The 15031-nt window shown below is 41.3% G+C and overlaps 1 protein-coding gene across 1 annotated transcript in view; it reads right to left on the bottom strand.

The window, feature by feature from the left end:
* The window catches only part of CHN2 (chimerin 2), a 338827-nt gene extending 324011 nt beyond the window's left edge, over nucleotides 1-14816 (bottom strand). Inside the window, exon 1 of the mRNA XM_055590490.1 lies at nucleotides 14616-14816. Coding sequence (XP_055446465.1) covers nucleotides 14616-14664 — 49 coding nt within the window. The 5' untranslated portion in view covers nucleotides 14665-14816. The remainder of the gene's footprint in view (nucleotides 1-14615) is intronic.
* Between the last annotated feature and the right edge of the window lie 215 nt (nucleotides 14817-15031).

Genomic DNA, 15031 nt, shown 5'->3' on the forward strand with positions numbered 1-15031 from the left:
ATTTCAATTGGAGGGCACAAGAGTTGTGCCCTGGGCTTGAAAAGCTGCATAAAAATCCAATTAACTAGTCATGAGAAACGCATTAATTGCTTTGTCCAGCATCAGCAGAGACCTGCTGCTGTTCCTCATTTTTCAGCCAGAGGAGAAAGGACACCATGGTCTCCAGGGGGCACAGAGGAAGAAGGTGTCTGCCGGAGCAGGCAGAGCTGACCCTGTGAACCAGCCAAAGAGAACACAATTTTGTGGAACTTTTTCAGATCGAGGACTGGAAGCAGAAAAAGATGAATGTGTAAATGAAAACGGGAAAAGGGCTATCTCCGTGTGTTGTTGAAGATACCAGTAAATACAGAGTGAACGTTTCCTATCCGATTACAAGCATCCTATCTGGGAATGACTCGATATTTAAGTTTTTTTATGGTCTTTTCACCCTCTCTTGCCTATTCTATTCATTTTCTGGCCTTTTCAAAATGATGGGTTTATTGAGATATAATTCATGTACCCTACAATCCACCTCTTTAAAAGTGTACAATTCAGTGACTTTTCGTGTAATCACACACAGGTGCAACCATTATCACAATCAATTTTAGAACAACTTCATTACCCTGCAAAGAAACCCATACCCATTAGCAGTCGCTCTGGTTCTCCTCCAATCCCCATGCCCAGCCAAAGGAAATAACGAATCGACTTTCCGTCTCTATGATTTGCCTATTCTGGAGATTTCATATAAGTGGAATCATACAATACATACGATTAAAACAAGTTTTTATTTACTTAATTTTGGCTGTGCTGGGTCTTCATTGCTGCTGCAGGCTTTTCTCTAGTTGCAGCAAGTGGGGGCTACTCCCTAGGTGCAGTGTGCCGGCTTCTCATTGTGTGTTGGTGTTATGGAGCACAGACTCTCGCATGCAGGCTTCAGTAGTTACGGCATGTGGGCTCAGTAATTTGCAGCTCCCAGGCTCTGGAGCACAGGCTCAATAGTTGTGGCGCAGGGGCTTAGCTTAGCTGCTACTCAGCATGTGGGATCTTCCCAGATCAGGGATCTAACCTATGTCTCCTATATTGGCAGGCAGATTCTTTACTGCTGAACTGCCAGGCAAGCCAATATGTGGTCTTCTGTAGCTCGATTCTTTCACTTCATATAATATTATCAAGGTTCATTTTTGTGGTAGCATGTATATTTTATTCTTTAAAAAAATTTCTTTGTAGGTCTCCCTGCTGAACTCAAGCTTCACTACTTATGTTTCTTGAGTGTTCACTGTTCAGCCCTGAAAAGTGCTTGTGAAATACAAATCAAGTTTAAAAAGAAGTCCTGGTTCATAAAAGTCCATGTAATTTTGCTGGGCATCTCCTATTGCAACTAAATGCAAATAATCTATATGAACACTTTAAAAAAATACTAATTTTCTAAAAATCATTAAAGGCATGCAGCTAATATGAAACTATGATGAAATTTACATCACTTACAGAGCTGATTTACATACAAGAGATAAAGGAGGGACTATAGCAGCATCCCTTTGATAGACGTGGGACACTGACATATTCATTTACTCAATAACTACTTATGGAGTGCCTAAGTGTGTGCACGTGTACTCAGTTGCTCAGCCCACTGCATGCCAGACACTGTTCTAGACACTGGGGACAGATTGAACAAAACAGACAAAAAATATCTGCCATCACGGAGCATGTATTTTAGTGATATGGAGTAAGATAATTTAAAGGAAGAAAACTAAGGGAATAAAAAGCAGGAAATTCAAAGTAGTGGTTAGTTTGGAGGGAGGGAATGAAAGAAGACAGAGGAGGGAAGGGAGAAGAGCACCAGGAGGATGCAAGGGAATAAAATGTTCCTAAAGTTGAGTGGTAGTGTTTTGTTTTTTTAATGAGAGTTACTGTTGTTGTGCTTTGTAACTTGCATGTCTGTTACAGATACTCATTTGCATATACTGATTATTACATCAAATTTTATCTGAGCCACTCCTCTGGACTGGTAAGTATAAACAGTGGCATGCCTTTGGATAAGAGATTTGTCTGGGCTAATTCACAATGTCTATAGGTATATGGGAGGCACAGTGGAGTCTGACACTGAGTGGAGAAACTCTAAACTTGTGGGATTACGCTGCAAGGTTTTTGAAAGGCTTTTGAAGAGAGCAATATAATATATTTAGAAGAGATTTTTCCAGTTATATTAGATGATCGTGAATTCTGGGTGATCACTTAGCACACAGGAAAGCAATCAATGGAGCATCTATTAGAATGGGAACTTCAAGAGACCAGAGATTTTTCTATTTTGTTCACAAATTTTTAGTTTTCAAGTTTCTTTCACAGGCATGTTCCCTTTTGATTCTACAACAAGTAATATTAGCCCATTTTATGGATGAGAAAATGGAAATTCAAGTTAGCATTAATTGGTGCTATTGTTTGGCCATTGGTGCTAGTGTTTGGGCTGAATCTTCAACTTCACGGCACGTGATACAAGACACAGCACCCTTGAAGTTCAGGATTTACATGAACCCACTTTTATTCACGAAGTCAAGAATAGACATTAGAAATAAGCCTCAGAGAGTTACATTTAAAGCAACAGAAAGAAATACAAGTCCACTCTGGGAACAGAAAATGGATGGAACTCATTACTATAAGAAGAGGCACAAGCTAAAACTACATATGCTCTCAGGAACATGTTTACATGAATTCCTAAATGACAGATTTACACTCAGCTATTTATGAAAAATAAGATATCTGCAGGGCATCTCTTCCCTGAAAGACCGATGTGCATTTTTACAAAATACCCCTTACTATTATTCCTGGGGTTAGAATATAGAACCAAATAAGTACTATGGCAATTATCATGTTCTTATGACAAATTACATCGTCTAGTTCCAAATGATGTCTTCCGCTCATAATTCCCAAGGATTTGTTGTGGTTATGCTCCTAATCTGAATCTGATATTATTTCAAAAGAGTTGACAAAGCCCCTGTCAAATGCTTTTCCTCCCAAAGAAGAACTCACACTTGATCTTTTTAAAAAAAAAAAAAAAAAGCATGTGGGTTAGTTTGCTTAAAACAAACATAGGGCTCTCTCATGGACAAAGTTCAACCCTCAGGCATATGAACATCACATGTAAACAAAACCCTCTGTGCCCAGGTCACTGACAGTACCTTCAACCCTAGATATTGATCACGAGGGAGATAAGCAGAGGACACTTGGCTTGAATTAACCAGGCCCCCAACCAGAACCTTACGCGCTCACAGAATTTTCTGAAGGAGTCATCATAAGGTTCTCTTTGCATCAGAAAGTCAGCAAAAGAGCATTATTTACCTAATAAACATGGTTTTACGATCTCACTCTGTGCAGGGACAAACACTGTAAAACAAAATGGCTCATTTTTCTGTAATAAAATGAATTTGAATGAACAACTTAAATCAATATTAGGCAGCCAAATGATGTGTATTAATATTTGCACATCATTAGCCAAATCCCAAGTGAATTGTTTCATTACTAAAGGTAATGCTAGGTTTGAATTTTCATTTCCATGGATATTAACTTATATATTTGGTTGAAAATAACTTTTGTTTGAAACCCAATCTACTTCTGCTTTCTGTGTACACACACACACACACACACACACACACACACAGAGACAGACATCATTATGTATGTGTGTGTATATAGACACACATGTATACTCATGGCAAGAAGCTCCAGGTCAAGACAAAATGTGTTCCTTGTTCTCTCAGTTTCTCTTTTCAACTTCACAGCTTTATCACACTGATGGCTTTCTTTGAAAGAGGGGTATACATAAAACTCACAAATAAATATGTAAAGTCTAGAATCATAGTGAAGCAAAAACCAAAAATAAAAAATAAAGCACAAAACCTATATAAACAAGAATTGGATGAAAATCTCAACCTGTCCCTCTCAATAGCATTTCATTTCAAAAATCACTGTACAGACCCAGCAAAATGAAGGACACCTTTCAATGTCTGAGACTAAACCAAAATAGGACGTTGAGAATCAGGGTTGAACTAAACGTCAGGGGAGGCAAGGTATGTTTCTGGCCTGGCAAGTGGACAGGATGGCAACTGTTAGAACCTCTGATCAGTCAATAAGCAGGTTTTGTATGGTAGATTCTGTGAAAAAGGCTAGAACATTCCCACTGAAGTTGTCCAGACCAGTAGTACTATCTGGTTCAAATATAATATTAGCCACATATGTAGTTTTAAATATCCTGGCAGCTACATTAAACATTTTCAATAAACAGGTAGAATTAATTTTTTAAAATAAATTTTCTTTAACCTAATATCCAAAAATGTTATCATTTCAACATATAATCAATATAACAAAGTTATTCATAAGACATCATACTTTCTCTTTGTTTGGTAAACTGTTCAATTCTGATGTGTATTTTTTTGCAGAGCATCTCAGACTAGCCACATTTCAAGGGGTTATAGCCCAGGTGGCTGCCATATTGGATCCTGCAGGTCTAGGTGGAGAATCAGTCCCTTAGAGGTAGCGTTGCAGCCCTCACCCTCTAGTAGATGCCTCAGATTTACCCTCAAAACCATGCTCCCTGCTTCCTGCTTACTTGCTGTCCCCTAATTGATCTCACTTGGGTTTATTCTTGAGAAGCAAAATTATTTAAGAAAAAGCACTTTACATCATTAGAGTGGCATTATGTGAAATAACTAGAAAGGGCTAGGTTTGCTTTTCTTGAAGAAGACAGTGCTCAGCCAGGACTGAGGGTACAGAGGGCAGTGATGGGACATGATGAAATCTAGGTACTGGGCTTCTGATGAGCAAAGAACTACATAAGGTTATTACCCAAGTGATTCTGTGATTCATACTGCCCAAAATTTGTGATCTGAGTTATATCCTTAAAGAATAAGCCATGCATGCCACCTGCCTCTGGCTAGTACGGTTTCTGAATCTAGTGGCCGAATCTCAATATCCACCTCTTTCTTGACAGTTGTTTGACATTTTAAAGGTAACCCTCCACCTTTCCATTTTTTGGTTGAACTTGAAGATGGTAACAGAAGTTCAAGAAGGGCGGCAGTTTCCTTTCCGTAGGAGCTGTCGTGTTCCTGCATCTTATTTGCATACATTTCCCCCCAGTTAAAATAAATTCCAAAAGCTAACTTTATTTTCTAAAAATCAGTGTGTTTTCTTTGCCCTGTATGGGCCTTCTGCAGAAGCAAAATACTTCTAGGCAAATGGTTTACTGTGGGTCAGGTTGGTAGAAAATCTCCTTTAAATAGCATATCTTAAATATGCCACTTAGCAACCTCAGTCCACACATTCACAGTTTTCCTATTTTCTTTATGATTTGGGGGAAGAAACACAATTATAAGATCCAAACTTCTTCTGGATAAAGGCATTTTTTCCTCTTTGAGGATGAAATTACAACTCACTGTGGGTTTATTTCAAAAAGGAGTTGTCATTAAGGAAACAACAGACAATTTTTTAAAAAAGCTTAAATCAAACTTCAGGACTAGTAAGGTTTACAAACATTTTAATTACTTTCCCCAACATCATATTCCATCTGTCATTCCACAGCTTGCTTCAAAGTTATGAAAAAATTACTTAAAAAATTTTGCAAAATTAGTAAAATACAACCAAAGCAGCACAAGAAGCAAACACAAGAATGGAAGAAGACTTTATCAAATTTTCTATCCCTAGGTAACTAATTTTACATTAGTAAGGTCCCTGTCTTAGAACTACTGACACCGCTGCCCAACAGAATCTTCTATATAAGTGAAAATGTTCCATTTTTGCACGGTCTAATATGGTAGCCACTAGCCATATGTATTACTGAGCACCTGAAATGTCCCTAGGACAACTGAGGAACTGAATTTTTAAAAAAATTTAAACAGTTATATGTGGTTAGTGGTTACCATATTGGACAGCATAACTATACATAGTTAAAGCAGACATCAGACCACTTAAGTCTCTGCCTCTATGCACACAACAGCCTTGAGTTCTAAGGCCCATTTAAAACACAAAGCACTTGATGATTTCCTTTTTGGAAAAAATAATTACATAGAATGGCCTTACAAAGTCAGATAAAAAAATGTCTGCGAGAAATTCTTTAAAGATGATACTACTCTTTAGGATGAGCTAGTAAGAAGGATGGAGAATGAATGTTCTGGAAATATGGGTCCATACTACAGTTCAGCTCTACCACCAACTAGCCAAGTGGCACTGGGCAGCCAGTTCCTGGAGTTACTTAGACCCTGATTCTTCCTTATACAAATGGCAGAATCTTCTAAACAACCAAGGTCTGTCTTTGGTCCAAACCTACAATGAATTGTTAAGTCAATCCAGTTCAGGGGGTAAAATAAAAAACCAAAAAACACAATTCTCAGGCAGAAATTGTGTGTGGTCTATCTGAACACCTTCTGTAATTTCAGCTTCTTTTTATGTTCACTTAAGATATAAACTAAGGAATAGATATTCTGCTGCCTGACAATTCAGAATCTGGGACGATAACAGAATCGGTTATCATCATGAGATAAGAGGACTTATATCCTCACACAAAAACAATGCTTCTGTAATGCCCGTGAAGAAAACCAACTGAATGCTAAGTAGCACTTTTCCTTTTTTTGCCCCCTTTTTTTTGCATCGAGAAAATTTTCAAACCTTTAGAAAAGTTGCAAAAATAGTACAATGAACACCTAATATACCCTTCACCTTGCAAGACTATTCTCAAGTACAGACACAAGCCCAGTTCCCTAGGTGTTCACTCTACAGAGTACTGACTTGGTAACATCTCCCAGTTCATATTACTCATGAGAATGAGCTTTGGTCAAACTGAGGTGACGGTCTGGATAAGTACTGAGGGCAACTAAATAAAGCATAAGAATATAACTGTATTTGCTCTGTCAACCATGACCTTAAACTCTAATGTCAGCAACTTTTGTGAACAGAGAAACAAACCAGTTCCTCATGTTTCAAAAGGGAAGAGCACACTCTTTAGATCAAGACTTTGCTTCAATCCTATTACCTCAAATCCAAGCCCTGTGCCCTCGCCGAACCTATTTCTCTGTTTACAAAATGGGATATAACGTCTACCTCAGAGAAATACGGGAGATGATGTACACAGAACAATGCATAGCAGCCACTCAGTCATGTCAGTTGCTTTTACAGTTTACTAAGCGTTTTCCCAAACGGTGTCAGCAAAGACAACCCTGTGGGATAAGTTCGTCAGATATTGCTATCTCTGATTTACAGCCAAGAGAACTGGGGCTCAGAGATGTTAAGGGAAAGAGAGAGGAAAGAGAAATACTTGGCCTCTAATAAGCAGGCATGCCGAGCAGATCTGCGGAAGGGATGCTCTATCACCTCTGGGGATGCTCACCTCAACTCCAGGCAACAGGCTGTCACAACTGCAGTTTGCAGCGAGACATGTGAGGCTCAGAGGAGCTAACTTCACGAAAGGCCACATAGCTAGCTGGTTGGTTTGGTTAAATATCTGGTCAAAGTGCCTATGTAAAGGGTTTAGGAGCTTTGTAAAGGGTTCAAGGGCCTTGATTAATGGTTTAAGAGTCCTGGTAAAGAGCTTAACAGTTCTGACAGGATTTAAAAGCCTTGGTTAAGAGGGTAGGTGCCCCAGCTAAAGGCTTAAATGTCCAGAATCTTCTGATTCCACGTTTAGGGCTCTTCCTACAGCATCTAATGAAGGCACATTTCAGAAGGTGGCATCTCTCTCCAGCTCAAGGGAGCAGATTGTTTCTCCAGACCTAGCAGTTCTGCCAGCCCAGTGGCATCCAGCCTCTTTCCTCAACAAAGCATTCTCCTCCACAGGCCACCAGGACAAGGGGTGACTGGCGGCCTGCACAGTATGTGAGTAATACATATCTCAATTCCAGGAATATAACAATGTCCCCTCTGACCTGTGGTGATGATGACATTTTAAACAAGGTTAGTAATTGAGCACCTTTCTAGAGAATGTCTGTTGGAACTCAGACATTGGGTGATTGAAGATAACACTTTAAACTGCTAAGGTGATTCTGTGAATGGGCTGAAGCTGGGTGACATGGGTGACCGTTGAAGCAAGGCCATGCTGTCAAGGCCACACTATAAAGACCACACTGTAAAGACTATATATGAAGACCGGTCCCCACAAAGGTGTTCAACTTCTAGTAACTGAAGGAAGAGGCAGGTTATTTGCACAATCATCTGGTGAATGGCTCTTCCCCAGTACACACATTCCATCTTCAGACTCAGACCCTAAGTGCCCTGGCAGAGCAGATTGTGTGTGGCTCCAGCACCTTCCTACCTGGGTTTCCTCTAACCATGGAGACTTTAAACAAACCTCTGCTTTTGTTAGTAACTTTGAGACACACGAGGAGTGAGCTCTGTCACAGCCCTGAAGCTGCACCACAGATGGACACGTCCATCTTGACCCTGTGACCAGAATCCATGTGCAAAACAGCACAGCAGTTCCTTTCCCCACTGAGAAAGTGGAAAGAGAAGCAGCAAGGTGCCCAGAGGATTCGGGAACCATTAACAGGAAAGTAGACCAAAGGCAGGATTTCTGAAACATCTCTAAATAGCAATCTGACCAACATAAAAACAGATGAGAAAAGAAAAAGGGAGAAAGAGAGAACAAAGAAGGCAGGAAGGGAGGGAAGGAGCCATTCATTTTGAAAATTCAATGACATATTTCAGGAGCCATGAAATGTGAATACATTCATAAAAGATAAATCATGGATGAGTGACAGCTGCGTGCCATTAATCTTAGGTCTATCACTAGCTTCCTTTTGCCTTCTCTATATCTAACTATCTTGGCAGGAATCTTGATCTTCTGGCCAAAAACTCTTCCCCAAACCATACCAAGATGATACTGCTCATGTACAGGTTTTCCAACCCCAAAGTCCGGTTATCTTCACCACTGTGTGAACGCAGGCACCCTGCGGGGCAGCAGACGGCCCTCAGCAGGACAGACACTTGGCCAAGCCCCAGGTGGCAGCGCAAAGGACACTGCCCAGTGAAACCCTGCATAGACTGGCCTGAAAAACACTGGGGGTTTGCATCCCCCCAAAGCTGACCCCCAAAGAGAAGGTCATTCAGAACTCTTCATGGGATTAGTGGGAGCAGGGGAGGCATCTGGCATTTTAGCAAAAGTACACAGATCAGTGGGCCCTTGTCAAACACTGCAAAAAAAGCTGTTATGCCTAGGAAGAGCTGCCTTTCCTCTCAGATTCTATATCACTGGGTTCATCTCAGGTTGATTTCCCTGGTAAAGCATCTGCCTACAATGTGGTAGACCCAGGTTCGATCCCTGGGTTGGGAAGATCCTCTAGGGAAGGAAATGCCAACCCACCCCAGTACTCTTGCCTGGAAAATCCCATGGACAGAGAAGTGTGGTAAGCTACAGTCCATGGGGTCACAAAGAGTCGGACACGACTGAGCAGCTTCACTTTCACTTTCATCTCAGGTACCACAGAGGACAGTGAGAATCTAGTAAGTTAAAATGAGGCGTGGAAAGGTCACCAGAAAAACAGCAGAAAAACAAAAGCTTTCATCAGTAAATGATTTCTCTCAGGGCATTAATTCTCAGCTTTGCAATTTTGTCAAATTTGCAATGTTTTTGAAATTGCAATTTTTTGTGCACAATTTAAAATAAAAGTGACCAAATCCTCCTGCCATTCTAGGTAATTGAGATTAAATTACCAGCAATTAACACTAAAACAAAGGTAGAGATATTTGGCTTACACATAATTGAATATTTCTGAAGTTTAAAGGTAGAAGACTTCTCAATGTGAACTTCTCTGTTTCAACAAAGATATCCTGTTTTACAGTATTAGATCCATGGAGTTTCTAATTACACGTATATAGGTCTTGGCAGCATGATTACAGTTCGGTTTTGCCTTCTGAATCTAGGAATGTGAAAGATTTGTATATGCCACTGGTTGTGAGTCGTCAGTAACAAGTAATGAAAATTCCTATTTATCATTTCTAAGATCAACACCAGTTTGACAACAGAAAATGGCATTATTTCCTTGGCCCGAATTACTGTTGTAAAGAATCTGGAAAAATAAATCCCTCAGTCCATTCAGGAATGTTCTTTTCCCAATTAAAGTTTCAAAGACTGTACATAACACTGAGTTTTACTTTTTTCTATTAATATTTGCATTTTAATTTCAAAAGTCCCTGTCAATTTCATTTCTATAATCCAGTTCATTTATATTCTCAAAATCTTAACTTCTTATCCCAAGAATCCTTTTGATATTTAATTTTTTACCTTGTTCAGTTACTGAAAAGCATCTCAAAGTTTCTTTATCTATTACTTTACTTGAGTTGATTTTTCTTCTTCTTTTTTTAAATTTATTTATTTTTTAGTTAAAGGATAATTACTTTATAGAATTTTGTTGGTTTCTTCCAAACATCAACATGAATCAGCCATAGGTATACATACAGGGTCTCTGTAACAACCTAGAGGGGTGGGGTGGAGATGTAGATGAGAGGGAGGTTCAAGAGGGAGGGGACATATGTATACCTAAGGTTGATTTTTTTTTTTTCTTTCATCTGTGAAATTATCCATTTGGTGATCACATAAGTAATATGCAAAAAGTTCTTATTTCAATTATAAAAGCAAATCTGATTCAAGATCATTAAGAAAAGTATTTTTCAAATCAACAATTGTTTATTTCAGAATATAATCAAGTACCACAGGCTAGATTAAAAGCTTAAGGATAGGGATTCCGACCGCCCCCCACCCCCCGCCCCCGATTTAAAATAATAAAGGTAATCAAACCTTCCTGCCAATCTAGGTGATTGTGAAATTTAATTACCAGCAGTTATCATTAAAACAAAGGCAAAGCAATTTCTTTTATACATAATTGAATATTCCAGAAGCAAATTTCTAAAGAGTTCTCAGAAAATGTATTTAAAAATTAATTTTAACCTGATTATTTCATCTGTTGTGTCCCAGCTGGTAATGTAGAATAAATGAGATGCTTAGGTGATGTGGTCCACCAATAGCAAGTAAGAACACATTTACAGGAAAATCAGATAATGTTAAGCTTAATACTGAATAAACTGTTACATTTTTACTCTTCACACAAATCCATCCAAACATAAACCTCCCACAGCTATTCCTCTAAGAGAAGTTTACCCATGGTATTCTATTCGAGTTTACCTCTCCATATGCTGGAGACTACAAAATCAACTGTTCCCTTTTTAGTGCTCAGTTGCTCAAATATATCCTGAGGTGTGGAGAGCTGTACCATCAAACCCACTGCTACCTGAACAGAAAGAAATCCTCCCACAGCAGCAGCCTTGAGTGCTCTGGCAGCTCCATGATTGAGCCTGCTGATGGGCCTATAAGCATAACTGTCCAGAGAAGAGGAACCACCAAAAAAAACAGATGAATAGCCCTAAGAAGGGAGCTGAAAATTAGGCTATGAACTTCCCTATCTCCAGGCCTTTGCCTAAGAGCATCCCTCTCCCTAAAATGCCTTTCCTGCTCTCTGTTTCCTGAAAACATCCCACTCATCCTTCAAGGCCCAAGTCATAAGTCACCCCTACTGACCCCTCACAACTGAGGTCATCCGTCTCCTCCCTGTACTCTCCTCCCCATAACTCATTTTCTTAAAATAGAATATAGATGGTTGTTTGTCCATCTCTGCTGCTGGATGGGGAGGGAAAGGGTCTTGATTCATCTTTCTATTCCAAACACTTGGGATTATGCCTGAAGCCTAAAGAAACTTAATAAATGCTTGTTTAATGGAGCTCAAACCTCAAGACCAAATCTAACATGCAATGCAAGAGGCAGATTTGATATGTGTTGGACTTACTTCTGTACCTAAAGTCTGAGCCAGAGAAAGCTTTTATTTTTTCCTTCCTCCAAGGAACAAACTTTATTCACACTGAGCAAACATTAAATGCCACACCCTATGCTAAATGCTCTATACACATTACCTCATTTAATCTCCGTGACATTCTTATGAAATAGTTCCTATTGTTAGCATTAGATGAGGAAACTGAGGCTTGGAAAAGTTAAATAACACACCCCAACTTATCCACTGGTGGAGCCAAACTCAAGGACAATATCACAAAGCTTCAGAGCTAGAGGGGTATGTGTGTTAGTCACTTAGTAGGGTCCAAATCTTTGCGACTCCATGCATCATAATCTGCCTGGCTCTTCTGTCCTTGGGATTTTCCAGGCAAGAATACTGGAGTGGGTTTCCATTTCCTTCTCCAGGAGATCTTCCTGACGAAGGACTGAACCTGGGTCTCCTCCATGGCAGGCAGATTCTCTACCATCTGAGCCACCAGGGAAGCTCTAAAGAATCCTTAAATTATTTTCCTCACTTAACCTCCTTGAAGCTGAGACTAAGGCCAACCTGAGGCCTGGCACATAGTAGGTCCACCTACTATGGAAAAAATGGTGATTAATAGACTGATGAAGTGCCTTCTTTCTCAGACTCTGACCTTTGCCTGAGAACCCAGCTGCCATCACAAACAAGCTCTATTCTTTCCTGCCCAACACTTCTCACAGGTGTGAATTGCTTGTATTTTCTGAATTATTCATGATCCACATGATGGTAAGTGTGCTTAAAAAGTGAATTCTGGTTCTCATATTTTTCAAGACAAAGTGCCTGATTAAGTGGTGAATTAGCCAATATAAGCTCATGGGCTAGGTTGATTCATATTAAATGACATATCCCTGCCCACTTTTTGAATCTCAGCTTTCCTGTTATCTCTCTGTTTTCATTAGGATTTAAAACAGTGGTAACTAAAGCAAAAAATATAATAGAACCTTCACATGCATCTCTATCCTATGTTCAAAGCAATTAACGTCATCTAAAGCTTATACTGTGCTGCTTCAAACCCATGTATTCTTCCTAAGGCTGAGTTAGGTTTTTCAATAAGGGTCCTTAAGCTTAAGGAGATATTTCATCAAGATCTGAAAATTCGGATGCCACAGCACCTGTAATTTATACACCAGTAAATCATATGATAATACTGCCTTATTGTCCTTTCTCTTGTCTTCTTTCCCTTCATTACCACTCTCCCACCAGTTCATCTTGTGGGCCATTTTCAAAGAGGGATAACCATATGCTAACCATAAGCCAACATCACTGTATTTTAAATTCAATGTTAGTCAACCAAAATGAATTGAAAAGCAGCATCAGTGGTTTGAGGATACTAAAAATAAGCTGTAGCATTTGCTGAGTTCTCAGAATTAAAACCACAGGCGGTCAACTTGTTGCTGCTCTTAATAAGATATGACTGTTCTGCCCCATTGGCTGCTACTACCAGAAACTTCGACTACCTCATACACATAACAACACTGTGCTTTTCATCAGTTGGTAATGATCAAGAAAGGAAGTGCTATTTCACTGGAACTAAAACCTGCCAAAAAAGATAATAGATGACTTTCAAGTAATCACCTTGTTCCATGTCGCAACTGCACCTTAGTCAAATCACCTTGCATTTATGATTTAATTAGTCACACATCTAGAGATAGGGTTCCTTAATGCCTGGCTTGCTGTCCAATGCCTCCAATAGAACGTTTCTTTCTCTGAGTTTAATTTTTGGAGTAATAATTTAAAGCGGACACACAATAGAAATTAATACAATATTGATATATTGAGCATTTCCATTAGGACTTCAAGACCTTCTTGACCCCTGAATACTGTAAACTACAGTAAATGTCTTGTCAGCTATCCCTTTAGGGTTTGTCATTAAAGTTTTCAATGACCAGAGCAGTAGAAGCATTCTACCTAATGCATCATCCTGATTAGAAACCTGTCATACTCAGAATCCAGAGGGTCTGCTTCTATTGATTCCTACTCCTTCAGATTCATTAGCGATTTCTTCTCTTCAATTAGACCCGCTGATCAACCATAGAAAAGCTGAAAGATGCCCTTCCTTCGCTCAGCCACACTTGAAAGAAAAAAAAAAAAAATGTATGCCTGGAAAGTAAAATTACCAAATGTATTCTAAGAGGCCACAGAGGAAAATCACACACACACACACACACACGCACGCACACTTGAAACTGGGCAAATGGTCAGAGGCTGGGCTTGACCGCCGGTCCCTAACTTCAATCAGAACCAGAATGACAGAATCCCTGTATTATCCCTGTATTATCCCTATCTCAAGTCCATACACCAAGCGTGCGTCTCCACGGAGCTAATTTCTGAAACAAACAAAGAAAATGAAGTATGCGAAGAGCGAGGGTTTGCTCCCCCTTGCCTTGAATCTGGGCATCCAGTGGAATGGGCACCGCACAGCCAGAGGGTCGGGGCGCCCAGCGGCACCCTCACCTTCCCCGACCCGCCAGCCCTGGTTCAGCGGCGCTAGAAAGTGCGAGCCCGCCCTGCTCGCCTCGCTTCTTGCCTACTGCTCCACAAATCCCCAAACACCCCACTTCTGCACACCAAGGGCGCCCCCGCTCTCCCACCTCTGTGCTGTCAGACTCCAGGCGCGAAGGTGCTGTGGGCGCCCAAGGGTGCCGGCCAGCCAAACAAGTGTCACAGCGGCCGCCTGCCCTCACTCCGGGAGAGCGAGCAGAACGGCCACAGGTAGGCTCTCTCCATCCCAGAGTGCGGGGCGCGGGCAGGGGGCGAGAGACCCAGCGGGGCAGCCGCTCGCGATGGGCTGAAACTCACCAGAGGACACCGAGGAGCCGGACAGGCTGGAGTTGCTGGACGCTGCCATCTCCGTGCGCCCCGCGCGACGCTTCTCGCTCAGCCCCGGAGCGGACGCCGCCGCCGCTGCCCTGGCCCGGACGCTCGCAGCCTCCGCGGCCCCCAGCCCATGGCAAAGTCTGGGGGACGCGCAGAAAGCACCAGCCTCCGGACTCTGCCTGCACTTCCTGCTCCGCCAGATGACGCGCTGCTGCCGCCGCTATTTATTTGTGGTTTCCGTCCCTCTCGGCGCCTTCGCACGCTGTTCTCCGGGTGTCGGGGGTAGGTGGGAGCGGAGGGAGGCCGAGGGGCGGCCGGAGCGGACGAATCGTGCCTCCAGCCCAGCCTCGGCTGCGGTCCGCGCTCGCAGCGCGCGGCTGGGACCCGGGCTCCCGGGC

Source organism: Bubalus kerabau, chromosome 8 (genome assembly GCF_029407905.1).
Source record: "Bubalus kerabau isolate K-KA32 ecotype Philippines breed swamp buffalo chromosome 8, PCC_UOA_SB_1v2, whole genome shotgun sequence".
In the NCBI taxonomy this organism is placed as follows: Eukaryota; Metazoa; Chordata; class Mammalia; order Artiodactyla; family Bovidae; genus Bubalus; species Bubalus kerabau.